Source organism: Trachemys scripta, chromosome 11 (genome assembly GCF_013100865.1).
Source record: "Trachemys scripta elegans isolate TJP31775 chromosome 11, CAS_Tse_1.0, whole genome shotgun sequence".
NCBI lineage: Eukaryota > Metazoa > Chordata > Testudines > Emydidae > Trachemys > Trachemys scripta.
The window spans coordinates 19,242,050-19,258,890 of NC_048308.1; the positions used below are offsets into that span (position 1 = coordinate 19,242,050).

Genomic DNA, 16,841 nt, shown 5'->3' on the forward strand with positions numbered 1-16,841 from the left:
ACTTATGCACCATTGCAGAATCTTTAAGATAGAGGTTTTATAATGAGCAGAAACTGTCTGGCTTTTTTAACTGAATTTAACCATTTTACTTCCTGTACAATATATTTTCTTACTTCCCTTTAATTTCCTTTCCTTTTGGTTTTTAATTTGCCTACATAATTGTATGTCCTAACTTTAAAAATTACCCAACACAATGAATTAAATATGTAGAACTTCATTTAAATAAGTCAGTCAACAATTTTTTTATAAAGTATTTCACACTTCATTGTAGAAACATAGGCAAAATGACTATTATAACCAAAATGAAAAATACTGTTCAATTTAAAAAATGTACTTAAACAAGAACCTGAAAAAGTTTATGATATGCATAACATTTTTTCAAGCAAACCTGCACTAGTATTACATAAATCAAGAGTTTATAAAGGCCTCAATATGGCAAAGTTTAGAAATAGGTAGTATGCATGCACATAGTACAACAAAAATCTTTTATAAAACAGCAGTTATTTTTTGTAATACTTGTACAAAGGGAATAAAGAGCAACCACAAACATATTTAATCTGTTAGGTTAATATATTATGACAGGTAAAAGTCAATCATGTTTAGCAGAGGAACAAAAAGCCCTCCGCAGTATGTGTGTAAATAAGTATTTTGTGCCTTTAAGGTTATGTATAAAATATTTCAGTTCTTTTTACAACTTAAAGAAATTGTACTCCTTATTTCTGTCAAAATTCAAAAAGGCAAGTGGAATTTTTTGTTGTTTTTATTCTTCACAACTACATAAAATAAACCAGTACCAGAGAAAGTACTGGAAACCAATTACATTGATACTCTCCACTTTTGATAATGGGGTTTTGACATTTAACCCAAAAGTATTAAAATTAATTCACAATTGGTCTGAAATACGTTTCAGTAATATATAATATTGATCAGCGGTATCATAGACTATCATCATTAGTATAAACTGCTATGTTTTGAATTCTTTAATATCTCTGAGCAAGGATGATTTTTTTTCTTACTGGGTAAATCAGAATACTGTTATCAATGTGTGTGCTTACATTTTATTTTTGATCTACTGCTTGGTGTGTGATAAGGGATTGATCATCCACAAATATTGCATGTGATTGAGTGAATAAACATATAATACATGTGTAGGCAATGCCCTCTTGTGCTCTAGGGTGGCTACTGTACTACAGGACTGCTGGAGTTCATAGGCCTTGTCCCACAGCAAGTAAGGTCTTTCAACTTTCAAGATGTAGTTCTACTATGGTCTATAAGGTTTTACTAAATACAAGGTTGTTTACATGGTATATATGTTTAGTATATCATGTACAATGACTGAATTTCTGAAACACTCATTTGTGTTCATGCAGATCATTAGATGTTTTGATTCTGTAGTCTTGTTTACTTCTTGGCAACCTAACAGTAATTTTAAAAGCAAGTTATGTTTGATTTGTGAAAAAAAGTGATCTACTTTTAACAGGATCTGGGGTGAAATTCTAATGGGCACAAAGAGAGTAGACCATTCAATCATTCTTTCACCATTTAAAACCAACAAAATTACACACTGTACTACAGCTTTCAGACAATATAATCAAAAGGTGCAGATATCATCTTCATTGATTAAGTAGAACCAAAAAAGTTCATACAAAATAGATTGCTCATATTCACAATACAAACAAATGTTGTTTTTAATTTTAACAAATTCAAAGGTGTATCAGCAGCATTGTTGTAAATTGTACTGTAGTGCAGTTTCTTTTTCATAAAAATACCTTACAAATGGTCAGTCAAAAGTCATCAGCAAAAGAAAAACCCAGAAAACAATCAACCAAACAAAAAAACAGAGGTAATGCTGATGCCAAAACAATTATAATACTGTTGGGTACATAGAAAAGTAATCCTTATATTTTATACATTTATACAGAGTATAAAAGGTAACAGAGAATTATGCCATAGTCTCCCTTATCCCAATATCTATTTTCTTTGGAAGGAGTTCTTTTCTTTCATCAACACTTGCTAATGAGTTTCGACAGTTTTGCCCATCCATATATAACTTTGCGTACACTGGATTAGAGTAATTTGTTGGCTGTGGAAAGAGATAAATATGTGATTTAGATTAACAACTATTTTTTGAAAATGAAAATTGTATTATTAAAACAAAGGGAGAACACCCATACATAAAAGCATAACGGAACATGTTTAATATTTACCTGGGCTTCTGTAAATCTTACCAGGGAGTTAAGATCTGTAGGAATGACCGCCCTGCACCTTTAAGCGGGGGGGAAGGGGGAAAGGGAAAAAGGGCTGAGTATTTGGCTGGCAGGTTGAATGAAGGGAACTGTGCTTTATGGCTGGGGGGGGGATGAAAACTGCTGCAAAAGGGTCAGTGTGGTCACTGACTCATCCCCTGGGAATGCAGGGTTTAAATAGGGCAGCTCTGTGCCTCAAGCCAGCCTTTTACGTGACGCAGGATGAAACAGGAGGGAACACAGTACTTCAGCACAGCATTGCTCCACATGGAAACAGAAGAGTAAGAAATGGGGAAAGGGAGTAATTCCCCCCTTCCTCTGGTCCGGGTAGGGAAAAGCAGGCATGAAAGAGTAGTTCCACAAGGGGAGGAGGTTATGGCTAGTTAGGCAGCTCTACTTGCTGGTGCCTCCATGTGGCAGATGTCCAGTGCAGATACTCCGTACTATGACCAGATAAATGACTTGGAATAGGACTTAAAAAGAGGTGTTCCTTAAAGGAACGAACGGGAGGTGGTTGGGACTCCTATCATTGGTACGGCAGGGAGCCAACCCCCTATTCTTATAGCCCACTTTAACCCTCCTATGCGGGAGCGGCTGGTAAGATCCCAGCAATGGATTTGCTGGAGAAACCTGAATGGAAAAGGGGGTGGGGTGAAAGCCACACGGGTAATTACGGAATAAACATGGGGTTACCTGCACTGTATACTTTTATCTGCCGGGTAGTCCCAGATACCTTAAATAAACCCATATTTAAATAAACCCATATTTAAACCCATAAATAAACAATAAAATTGCAGTTTGATTAAACCCATGTCAAATATCTCCTGTCCTTCTTTCGGTATAGCCAGACAATCTGTAACCAACAGACTCCGTATACCGCCTGACCACATATTGGAAAACCAAATATACAGTACAATTTAACCAAATTTGCTAATCAGATTGTAACTTAAATAAGAGATCATAACTGTTATTGTAGTATCTGTAAATATAAAAGTATTTTCTCAATATCAATAATTTTGCTAGTTTATGGATTGAACCAAAGTCCAGGTCAATGGGACATAAACATGTGCTTAAGTCCATCCCTATTCTGCAAAGCACTTAAGTATACAGGCTATGTTTGTGCTTTCTCACAGGCTATCGCTCCTGCATGGGACGCAGTGCCTATAAATATATGCAAAGCTACCTTGTTGTTAGGCTTGGAAGGGTTAGATTTTTATTGGTAAATGTTGGTAAACTTTGTCACCTTTACATGTACAGACAGATAAAAAATATTTCCATAGATCACTGAAAACTACAGACGGGCAAACTAAGAAAAGTGCTGCTTGAAAACTTACTGGAGTTTGATTTAAGGATATTTACTTTGAATATTTTGATAAGTGATGTTGAAAATTTATGTTGTAATGGTTATAAAGCTTTAACTTTTTGAGTCACAGATTTTATTGTCATTAAATAATAGTTGTCCAATAGCCCCTATAATTTCTCACAACTGTGAAAATGTAAATTGATAAAAACAGGAAAAATGCTTAAAACCCATACTTTTGGCAACTAAATGGATAAAACTAAAAAAGCTTACAAAATTGATATCTGTTGAAATTATTGTTTTTTTTACAAAATCTAATTCTGCCAAGTCTACTCATTATCTAGTTTCAAATCTCTCCTCAAAACTCTCCTTTGCCATGATGCCTATAAAAAACTTGACAGTGGTCAGGCTGCTTGTGTGCTGTGACCACTCCCTATCACCAATATTGTCTCATTTTTTCCTTGTACTCCCCCAGCCATCTGTATCTGATATCTTTTGTCTTTTACTTAGATGGTAGGCTCCTGGAGGCAAGGACCAGCTTTTTGTTCTATGTTTGTACAGCACCCAGCACAGTGAGGTCCTGGTCCATGGCTAGGGCTTCTAGGTGCTACCGAAATACAAAGAATACACAATAAAAATACTGAACTATCACTACAAATATGAAAGTGTGTAGGGCGTGGGTGTGAACTTCCTCTTTTATGACCCATTATGGCTCAGTTATCTCAACAGAGGCCTTTGCTATCCCATCTGATTTCTCAACTTTATATAGAGAGTCACTGGGAAGGGTGCCTAATTCGGCTGTTACTCTGAAACCTGTCATCTAATTCCTCAGAGATCACAATGCTTCCTGTTGTCTGTAGCACCTAGACTCATATTACTTAGCTTGCTTCACTGCCCTTTTGCCCAACAAGAAAGAGCAAAGGTTTAGAATCCTCATTTCTCTGTTCCCCCTAGTCAAATAAGAAGCCAGGATTTGAAACTTTCCCATGGCCTGGCTCACTGCAGCAATCATAGTAACTTAGATTAGCCAGGAGCTGCTTATCCTGCCATTACAAATAATTATCTTACTGTCTAGTGTTCTACACTTCCCTGTAACACAGAAAGAGGTAAGTCACATTGAAAAGAACAAACAAAAAACAAACAAAAAACCTACCTCTATATGAATGGAACATAAATATATTAGCAGCTGCTGTAGTAATTTCTAGGGGCAAATTCTACCTTCAATTATACCTGTGCAACCCCAGTGACCAGAGATCTTCACTTCCCCAGTAATGACTACAGGAGTTCCAGATGACACAGAAATGTAGTTTTTGTTTAAATTGATAAGAGTTTTCATTTGATTGCCAATACCACAAATAAAATAAGAATCATACTTAGCATTTATATTGTCTCTTCTGGAAATATCAAAGTACACTAGAAACAATACCTTAATACCTGTATGAGGTAAATATTATTATTATGCAGTGGGGAAAAGTGACGTACAGAAAAGTAAAGTGGTTTGAGTGATTTCAGTCAATCTCAGGGCTGGAATTATACTCTAGTTCTCCTATCCACGAGGCATGTTGCCTTCTCTGGACAATACTGTGTTTTTTAAAGCAGACCAAATAAACTGAATTTTAGTTACATCAAAAACACATTACAATTATACAATAATGCAAATGAGACAAGGATGAACACATATATTTTTTGATATTAAGGTGAATCAAGCATATGAATGTCCCTCTCTTTTAATTGTTTTAAAATTTTCAATAATCTTATATATATATACACACACACACAAACCCTGGTTTATTGAAACCAAGCTAAATATTTTGTTAACTTAGTTGTCATTTGCAATAAAATTGATTGAAATTTAAACAATCCATTGATAACTTGTAAAGATTTACAGAAATTGTTCAACTTAATGCATATCAAATTCCCCTTAAAATAGTAGGACAGAATTTCATTTACTTTTGAATCTTATTTCACTGTGATAAGTTGCATTAAATGCCTATCAGTATTTGGTATGTTTATGTGTTTGGTTTCATTTTTATATAGCTTTACAAAAGGTATAACTTACTTATGGTTATGAAATAAAGCAATATATTTTCAATTTTACATTTTAGATCATGTTACCATGACAAGTAAAGATGAAATAGATACATAGTGGCACCTGTAATAACAAATAGAAATTTTATTTCTACTTGTAAATAATTTCTTGCTAATGAAAAACATGAACAAAAATGGCGCTATTCTAACATAACGTGCAAACTCTGCTCAGAGAGGGGACATGATGGAATGAGCATGGGAAGTGAATGACCATTTCTCACCCCTGCAGTTAGTGGTCCTTTGAAATCAGAGTTTAGGTAGATTGGCGGTGCTGTGTGGGGAAGCTTGAATGCAGTGGACCCTCCCCCTATATATCTGGCCTGTGTATAAACAGAGTATTTTAGTTTCTGTGCTAATAATAATGAATTTTCCATTTGCAGGTTGACATATTGTTTAATAAGCAGTGCTCTGATTAAAAACAACAACTGGTCTTCTACAATAAAAACTGCCTTTAAAACTTTAACTACAAGCTTGCTTTAGTTTGGATGATTCTTATTATTCAACACAAGATCAGCACAGCATTTTCTGTCAAATATTACATTCAGGCTTAACAATCAGTCATGATACAGTTATTCGACTTGCCTAAGAGCCAGTGGATATTCTTTATATTCAGCTTCCCTGTGGTATGCTGCACATTGACTGGGTGACAATGTGGTGACATTCATAGAGCTAACAGTAAGCCAGTTATTGCTTTGTCAAATATGCCACAGAATGGTAGCTGTCCCATAGGATGCATCTGATTACTGATAGCTCTAAGAAAGTTATTGCACCATTACCCTGTCCATTCAGTGTCACATCACTCAGAAGTTTTACCATTGAAGAGCAGTGCTCCTAGAAATGACATAACAGAGAGTAAAATGACAATGTCCTTTTTTGATGTAGTTTATCTATTCTGTCAGGCCTCTGAATGGCTTATGTTTTTGGAAGTAACCATAATTTTCAACAAATTAGGCTCAGATTTACAAATGCAACATCTTGACATTTGCAAAGCATAAGAGCTAATAAATACTAACGTAGTGTACCATTCAGTAGGTCCACAAAATATCTGAAATTTAGATAAAGAAGATTTTAATAATGATCTTGTACTTCAGTTTTGTCAAGAGAGTCTATGATATAGCCTCTCTCAATTTACAGTTCAGTTTTAGTTTAACATCTAGAAAAAAGCAGACCACCGCAAAAGAATATCCATCCACAAATACTGGCGTGCAAAACAGTAAATGCATAGTATCTATAATGTTTTCATTAAATAAACTTTACTTGACTCATGTTCACCATACAGAATGAATAGACAAACCAAAATACATGCCATTATAAATAACTCTTAATTTGAGAGAAAAATCACACTAATTAAATGTAAAGCTATTCATTACATCACATAAAATAAACCCTATTTTGCCATTGCAAAAACAATGTTACCTTTTCTGGATTTACTGTGAAATCTGGATCTAAAAGTCCCCCTTCATTGTGATCATGGCCCACCTCATACATATTGTATGATGGATTACCAATTTCTACATTGATTCCTCCATTTATCATTGGTTGTCTTCGGATAGTTTTTGTCCTAGAATACATAAACAAAGGGAGCTATTATTTTCCAGTCACTCCAAGGATGATACATACGACAAATATTATTTAACAGCTAAGTATCTCAGAAAACCCAAATAAAGGAGCCTTGCCCTGAGGGTCTCTCAGGAAATCAAGGGGATGGTGAAATTTTTGCTCCAAACAAAGTAGCACTTTGAGCACCTGTGCAGCTGGGACACGTTGGGGAAGTTGCCTGTTACTACTCTTCTAAGTGGGTTTGTAGTAATGTGGATTCATGCAATGCACTGGCCCATTGGTTGTGGCCCTGACATTCCCTCTCGGTATGGCCAAATTCACCCTAGTTCCCCGGGAAAGCTTCATAAATTCATTACAAGATGTTTTCAGCAGTTAAAAGTTGGCAGAGTCCATCAGTGCAGAGTTTCCTCTGCTTTTGACTCTGAGGAACACAAGAGGAGTGATAATGTTTCTATCTTTCCTGGTAGAGTTAGCGGGGTCATCTGCTTGCTTATTTGGGGGCAGCTCCATGTGCACTTAACTTGGGAATAATTAAGCTATGGCTTTATTATGGAAGTTATGTGTCTGTCAAAACTTAACTGGATGGAGTCCTTATTGTTAGGTTTCAGAATAGCAGCCCTGCTAGTCTGTATCCGCAAAAAGAACAAGTACTTCTGTTCCTTATTGTTAGTTATTGAAAAGCTTTGCTCGAGTATCCCAAACATAGGTGTAAAGTGAGAGACGGCAGGCTTAACTTTTAAATTGGTTTATATCTGGGGGAACATCTTTAAAATTGAGAACAGATCTGAGGTTCTCCTGTGGGTGAATCCAATTATTTTCGTTGGTAAGGAAATAAGTGAGTGAGTTTTTAGCTGCAGGGGTTGAAAGCCCTGGTTTTGAGATGTCATTTTTAGACAGGAGACTCTACTGAATTGTGACAGAACAATGGGGATGGGACTTAGGGGCTGGTAATGGTTGAGTTATCTTTTCTAAGTTAAGAAAACACTTCATTATCTTAAATCCAAGCTGACATGTGAGAGTGTCATTCTATTTCCCCAAAACATAGTGGAACAGAAAAATCCACTTCCAGGAAGATTTTTAAAACATGTATCTTATTGTACTGTTTAGCTGTTAAACAATAATGTCTCTTAAGACTTTTAGGTCTCCTTTCAACAGGGAAGAAAAGTTAAACGAACATTTTCAAATAAAAATAAATTAAATTAAGAAGAGGTTTTAAGGTATTAATTTTAGCCAAACTAGTTTCTCTATCACTATTTAAACTCTGAGGTCTAGCCTAAACACTTACCATGATTAATGACATACAAATCATTAGATATCTATGCATTTCAATTAATTTCTAGCCTATATTTTAGAATTGTTGCTTTCATGCTTCTCATCGTACCTCAGCTCATCATAAGATAGATCACAGAAGTTACAGGCAGAGGGCCAAATTTTCAAAAGTGGTCACTGATTTTGGGCCCTTCAATTTTTGGATGCCCAGTTTGAGACATGTAGGGTCTGATTTTGAAAGATGCTGAGTGCTTGAACCACTTACTGTTTTCAGGTGGAGTTATGGCAGCTCAACACTTCTGAAAAATAGGCCCCAAAATAATTAATCTGAGAAATTAAAATCAATGGCCACATTTGAAAATATGGGCTTAAGAGTGGGCCTATCAGTTTAATGGTCTATATTTGCACCATCTTACTAAATACTGGATCCTTTATAACAGGCATATCATATATGATGATAAAAAGAATAATTTGTTTTAGAGTTCAATTATTTTCCTGTGAGTGCTAATGAAATTTTAAACCCACAAACTTAAAATTGAAAGAAAAAGGATTCAAATCAGTCTATTAAGAGAAAGTTGTAAGGTGGTCAACAGGTACATCTTCATATGCATTAGGTAAACAAACATATACTGGCTTACTGTTTTCCACTGATTAATGTGTACAATACTTTCATTTTTATCTTTCATATAACATTCATGTTTTAAGTGTTAAGAAAAATATGAGAGAAATAAGGTAGGTGATATAAAAAGAAAATATGGATTTTTATTATTTTACATGAAGTAGATTGGTTTCTAGCAGATAATTCTGATTGTTTCACATACAGAGATTTATATTATCCAACTTAGAAGATACTATATGTAAATACTTATTTCTTTACAGCTCTCAGTCGGGACTATCTGCTATGTAAGTTTTGTTGACGAGGAAAAAGCCTGGTATTGTCCAGATATACAAAAGCATCTAAATCTGAAAATCTGCAAACCTTTACACACATGAGTAATCTGTTCACTCAGAGAGTTTAAGGCCAGAAGTGACTACCAGATCATCTGGTCTGACTTCCTGTATATCACAGGCCACCAGCACCACTCAGCATCCACACACTAAACCCAACAACCGAAATTAGACCAAAATAAACAGGAGTTAATGAGACTAATTACATGAGTACAATTATTCACTTGTGTAGAGTCCTTGCAGGATTCAGAGTAGCAGCCGTATTAGTCTGTATCCACAAAAAGAACAGGAGTACTTGTGGCACCTTAGAGACTAACAAATTTGTTAGTCTCTAAGGTGCCACAAGTACTCCTGTTCTTCTTGCAGGATTGGGCTCACAGACTGTAATGTCTCTGGGGAAGGAATTGTATATTTCGAGGTTTCTGTACCGCATCTAGCACATTTTTATATGAGGTAAGTGTCTGATGTTTGTGAGACAGCTTCTAGACATTAAAATATTTGTAAGTGTTTCTCCCCATTTCTAATTTTTCTGTTTTAGGACACACATAATTTAAGCACAGTAATATTAAATTACTTACCTTCGTTTTCTTTTACAAAGAAGTAGACCAATTACCAGAGTAGTGATCAAAGTCACCAAGAGAACAAGAGGAACAATGATTGCAATGCTTCCTGCAGCAAAGAAATAATGTTGAATACACTAGTTTAAGTCTAACAATTTCCAGACCAGGTAAAGTTGCTAAAAACAAAACTAAAAGGTATAGTTTAGTTTACCCTTCTAATAAGAGGACAGTGATTGGAAGGTTAAATATTGACAATGAAAAAGGCAACGTAGGTGTTGTTACATATATTCTGAATGTTTTCATCCACGATACCTGCATTTCAAAACTCTGTGTTTGCTGTTTAGCTGTTTAGCAAACACAGAAAAAATTGTTATAAACACTTTTGGATTACAGATACTGTTCTAATGAAAGTATCCCTTCAAGCCTATTATTATACTTTATGCACTCCCATTGTGAAGGTCACACATTTTCTTTAAAATTTCAACACATCCCTTGTAAAAAATTAAAATATTACAGGCAATATATTTTGTTTATATTTGTAAAAATGCTAAAGGCATTTAGTGCTCTGAGTAGCTCTCCCATATATTAAAAATCACAATATCAACAAAGAACTTCCAATTATGCCCTTGAATTCTACCTGGAAGATTATTGAAAGCCCGGATAGATCACAGAGCATTAATTCAATGTATTTCCATTCAATGTATTTCTTGGGGACCATTCTGCACTAGCTTCAGCTTCTGTATGGCACTACAGCAATCTAATCTTGAGGAGACAAAGGCATGGATAATTGTGGCAAGGTACACATTGGAGAGAAAAGGCCATACTCATCTTCCCAGGCAGCAATGTAGGATCTAACATCACACTAGAGTTGAGCAACTATTTTACAAAGGCATATACGCTCCCTCAGTAAGAGGTGCTGATATAAGTTCTACCAATTCTTCTTCCTCCAGCCAATTAGCATTATTTGTGTTGTCTAGACTGAGTTGCAGTCAGCTAGTTGCTCATTTAAATGGTGGACAATTTGTTCTACTGCTCAGCTGGATTGGTTGTAACAGAGATGTAAAACTGGGTGTCACCCGCATACTGAAAACACTGCAGCTCATGTCTTCAATTTAAGGGCTTATCTATGTGACTATAGTTTGTGGGAAGCTGGGGAGAGTGACTCTACCCTGCAGTACACGTCATGCATTAGCTTTCCACGTGGACCCGGCTGATGCTCATTAGCAGTTTGTTAGGGTGCTTTGATCTATGCCATTTGAAATGGGAGCAGATTAAAGTGCACTAACAAACTTTTGGACACAGCAGCAGGGTCTACATAGACAGTTAGCATGTGACAGGCTAGTGTGGGGTAAATTAACACCCCTCCACATCTGCTGCAAACTAAATGTGCACGTAGACAAGCCCTCGTGTGCCAATATTATTGTAATACTGTTGTCTTCTACTTAATCTGCATGTGTATTAATTTTATTTAAAGGAACAATTCTCACTTGCAGGATTATTATCACGGTATGTAAATTACACCATTGTCCAGGGAGAACAAATGCAAAACCTGTGAATCACTTAAACCCTATTTTGTGGCTTTAAGTGCGACTTCAGTGGTCATAAGTCTTGTGCTGAGTCTCTCCACAGGAATGAATTTCACCAAGCATTTGTCACTTGATACTGCTTTTTCTAAGAAAAATTCATGCTGGGTTTAAAGAAGTGGGCATATAAAGAATGCCATAGTTTGACAGTAATCCAAAATGTTTTATGTAGAACTGTACGTCAATCAAAGATCAGAAATAAGAGCAAAATCCTTGCCATTAAAAAATATAATCTGCAGCACATCACTTCATACGCTCACATACTAAAATATCACCAGTTTATCATTTTTAAATTTAACAATATTTTACAAGCTGTAGTAGTTAATCTGAAGCACTTACTTGTACTGATATTGTCAGACTTGCTGCTCTTGGGAGCTGGCCTCTCGCACTGAGTGCCTGACCAGTTGGCTGAACATCTAAAAGGATCCAATTAAGATGGTAAAATTAATGGATGACAGCTGTTAACACAGTAACCTATTAAAGAGACAACCAAATTCTTCTCAAAAGGTACAAACAATAAGAGCCATTCTACAAAATGAACAAAAAGCTTTAGGTAAAGAGGTCCTCAGTATTCTGGCATGACATTGTGAACATTCTGCATAGCATTTTTACCGCGTTTTCTTCCTTCGCTATTTTACAAACTGTAGGTTTGAATTGCAAACACTTATTATTATTATTATTATTGAATTTTTAAACATGCAGTCAATTTTATGAAATTGTAAATGTTACACAATTATAATAAAAGCCAAACACAAATGTATGTAAAAATCTATTATACCAGTGACTATTAACATTAGCATTCATACTAATACGGAACTATTTTCATTTCATTTTTAGTAATATCTTTAGTATGTTATAGCAGGACTTCCATACTTTGGTTTTATTCATTTCAGTATCATGCCACTAAATGCTGGAACTTTTGAAATAACTGATATAAATAACAATGTTAATAATTGTTAAATTATATTATTTCTAGATGCACAGCCAACAAGAGACACAGATAAGTGGCTTTACAAAATGAAGCATTATTTGATTTCATATAATGCTCAACTGCAATTCTCTGACAGTTTTCCATATTTCCTTTTCAACCTGAATTGGTTAGTTGCATTTGGTAAGATCAGTAACCTAGTGTTGTGTCTGTTACCTGACTGGGTCCCTGATCCAGCAAACCACTTAATCATTCACTTTGCTTCAAGAACCCGAGTAGTTCCACTGACTTCAATGGGACTACCTATGTTCTTTAAGTTAAACATGTGCTTAAGTGCTTTGCTGGATAGGGGCCTGGATGCACATGTAGGTCTTCTGCTGCAATTTGTGCAAATATAAAATATTGTTCCTTCAAATATTTGTTCGAGTTTTGACATTTGCTCTCCATGAATAATCAGAGAAACAAAGATGAAACTGCCACAAATATGGCTTCAGGAAATCCATTTAATATTGAAACAAATATAATCATGAAATCTGTTTGCACTATTTCCCCTGCTCTCCTTATAATGAAGTTTACGGCAGAATCGGAAAAATCTCCATACTGGATACTGCAGGAAAAAGAAACCTTTTAGCTGTCTCAAGTGCATGCTGTGCAATGGGCTCTCAAATATCTCCCATCAGCTTGGATGTATAACAAGTTAGAAGTAATTACATTTTACACATCACATTAATAACACAGAGTTTATGCAAGATGAAAAGATGACTTTAAATTCATTGTTCTAATATTTTTAAAGGGATTTTGATTTAAAGAGGTTAACTTTATTTAACACAATTTTATCTACGCAATTCAGTTTACAGGCATTTAGTAGGGCAGACAAGAAAATATGTGTACCCTTCTGGAACATGGGTGTTCTAATATTGTAAAATCTGGTTATATTTGGCAAGTAGTTTGACATATTTCTACTTAATTGTTCTGAGGCTGATAAAATAAAATATTGTAGTTCATTAGCTCATTATCATCCATTTATCATTGTGCTATGTGGTGTTATGGTCAATTCATATGCTATTTCATATATAATCAAGGTATGCTAAATAGATTTAAATTGTAGGATTATAGAAGTATAAGATTGACAAGTATTTAAGAGTGATGAGTATATATTAGGTATATAAGTAAAGCATTGCTGGAATGTAAGACCTACTGGCTGAGGCCTGTAAGATTTTAGTTTAGCCATACGAGGCCATAGGCTTAAGAACGCTTGACATGAGTAGGTGACCTAGAAATAACCGTATGCCAGTAAGGTCACAAGATTACTGTAAAAAATGTGCCAATAGGTAATGCTACGAAAAACTACATTGCACTAAACAACAAGGTATTGTCCAAGATCATGAGACACCTGGTTGTCTGGAATGTCCTGTCCTGATGCAGGATACATGTTGTGCATAGATGCTAATGAGAATAAGAGGAACTAAACAACCTATGAAAAATTAGGCACCCCAAAATTCACAGGGTGTGGAAGTATAGATAAGGAAAAGAAGATTGAAATTCTCATGCATATGCATAAAGTGTAGGTGTGGTCAGAACCACAATATAAAAGAGGTTCCTTGGTTGGGTAAAAATGGGAAGACCCCATGGGACAGCACCATAAGAAACTCCAGGAGGACCCACCCCTCTATCAGTGATTGTCTATTGACGGGTTCATTGCCCCCTAGAATATCATCGAGGATGTGAATGTGACTAGTCTTAGTCAGAGCATGGTTTTTTTTGTAGGGTTTCTATATGCATGGGTAATTGTAACTTTACTTATTGCTTTAATAAAACTTGTAGTACAGATAAGACTTTGTACTTGTGATTGTGTCTGTGGTCATAATCTTTGGACTTTGTGTATTCCAGGAGTCTCCAAATTTGAGAAAAGCACCAAAGGTGATTTTCACACTGTTGAGCTTGAAATTGTAGCCACGGGAACAGAACCCATGGTAATTTTTAATACAAAATTACTTAATGCAATCTAAATAATGGTAGATACGAGATTACTCACTATGAAGAGATGGAATATAAAAATCCACAAATCTTTGGTGTTAACCCAAAAAAGGTGTCCCAATTTGCCTCTGAGATTTGTGTTTTCAGTGAACAGCCTTGCAAATATCCTTTAAAAGGTGATTCAGTAACACAATTGATTTTTATAGCTTTATAAAATCATTCATAAATTTTAACATTAATATTATAAAATATTCATTACAGATTAATACTGTAATATTTTAAATATATTTTTGAACTGTTTATAAATATAAGCATAAATTAAATGCATTAAAATATAATGAGGAATTTGGCTTATAACCATTAACTTGAGTACTACTTTAAGAACTGTTTTCCCTTCACCAACCATTGCTATATGCTACTTAGTGAGAATTAAATATAAAGATAAATTTCTCAGTTACCAGTATGTTAAAGACTAATTTAACCAACTTGCCCAGTGATACTGGCCCATGATACTAAAATACTTTGGAAAAGTACAAAATACAATGGGTCAAATTGTGCAGAAGCCCAGGAGCACAATTGGGTGTGCTAACTTGCCTCTTTAGCACTGAGGGAATTAGCAGCATTTTGTCTTTGTGTGTTCACGGGGGAGAACATAATATCCTCCTGTTCCTTTTCCCCACCTCAGAACATAGGGCACTTGCATAGTGCAATTCAAAATTTAGGGCTATTGTTTTAAAGTGTTTCACACACTAAGATAAAAAATTAAGCTGATCATGATTTTTACTCCACTACAACATGTTCTACAGATGCAGCCTCTAGACTGGTTGCAGAGATGGTATTTATTAACACGTTCATTAATTTGTTAATTAATGCTTCAAAAACCTTTCGCACAATGGAAAAGGTGTAACATGCTGGTAGTTATGGCTTTGGTTTGACCTCACAGTTAAAAATGGTCATAACATATTTAAAGTTCTTGCCTTCAGGGAAAGGGTCAGTTGAATTAACATCAGAAAATAGGCTGCCCAGTAATGTATGCAATTAATTTTAAAACTCAAATCAACTAGTATTTTCATTATTGTTTGCCATCATCTTAGCATATTCTAAAAGCACATAATACTTTATGATTCTATCATAAAAGAGATGTACATCCTTTTTCTTTGCATTTGTGTCATTCTTTATAAATCCCCTTTTGAGCCATTATATCAAATGGAAATAATTATTCTTCTAGCCTAACTTACAAAATTACTGCTTACGTGTTTGCCATGTCACAGGATCACCTTTCAATGCATGATTACAAATTAAGTATTTCTAGTCTCTTTACAGAAACATAAATCTTCATCGTTTATTTAAGCTGAAACAATCAGAACTGTTATCTTCAGACAATCTTAGACGGAAAGTCTTTGTACTTCTTACCAATGGTTTTGTAACATTTCTGCATTTCTGTTTAGGAATACTACAGCATGTGGTTTAAATTTGGTGAGATGCAATTTTTGAAAGGCAACAGCTGGCTCTGACTACAATATTTGAAGGGAAAAGATTTCTTTAATAGTTGGACAGAGACTCAAATTGGTGCCCAGCTCCTTAGAATGGGAATCTCAAATGTCTCTGTTTTGGAAATGGGACCATTTGAAAATTAACCCTGAAAATGTGGCCTTAAGGGATGTGACAAGCTGGAAAAGGAAATAGAATTAGTGAAGATTCACTATCAAGACATGAAAGTGAAATATTACAGGAAACTTTTGCAAGAATGTATGGGCCTCAGAAAATCTCTCAAAGAGTCACTAATCACTGAGACATTGCAGTTATTGTCTGTACTAAATATAGGGATATACTGCTACATCTTAGATCAGTGTGATAATTGCTGATCTGTGTTGACTTTTCAATGTTGAGGAAAATGGCACTGGTTTATCAAGACACAGATTAAGAAAGCTTTTAACTAGCTTTCTTGGATGTAAGGTACTCTTAAGGAAAATGCTGCACAGTAGGAACAATCATTGGATTCATAATTCTCCTTAAGGTACAGATGATAGCAAATGTGTTGATCAGTAACAGACATTTTGGTACTACGAAAGACATAATGCTTATACCCAGATTGCTTGGTATCTAACATGGGTATTGGGTTTATTTGGAGCAATTTTCCAGAGCTTCTGACTGGACAAATAAGGGGGCATGAAAAGAAGTGGGACCTACCGGACCACATAATGCCATAGGGCCTAACATTAATATTTTGATTGAGCAAGAATTACCAAGACGGATAGTGACAGCAAACAAATACAGCTTGAAAGTGATGACGAGCCTGAGAGTTAAAGGCTCTAGAGTGGGATTAGGGCTGTGGGTGCTGGTCTTTACAAACCACTTTGCAAGTCCAAATGTTCAGTTCCA

The 16,841-nt window shown here is 35.3% G+C and overlaps 1 protein-coding gene across 1 annotated transcript in view; it reads right to left on the minus strand.

Annotated features, from left to right (window-relative positions):
- Positions 1-266: 266 nt before the first annotated feature.
- The window catches only part of LRP1B (LDL receptor related protein 1B), a 1,021,752-nt gene continuing 1,005,177 nt past the window's right edge, over positions 267-16,841 (minus strand). Inside the window, exons 87-91 of the mRNA XM_034786032.1 lie at positions 11,894-11,970; positions 9,990-10,080; positions 7,051-7,195; positions 5,856-5,954; positions 267-2,083 (exon numbers count right to left, since the gene is read on the minus strand). Of these exons, the coding sequence (XP_034641923.1) occupies positions 1,943-2,083; positions 5,856-5,954; positions 7,051-7,195; positions 9,990-10,080; positions 11,894-11,970 (553 nt within the window). The 3' untranslated portion in view covers positions 267-1,942. The remainder of the gene's footprint in view (positions 2,084-5,855; positions 5,955-7,050; positions 7,196-9,989; positions 10,081-11,893; positions 11,971-16,841) is intronic.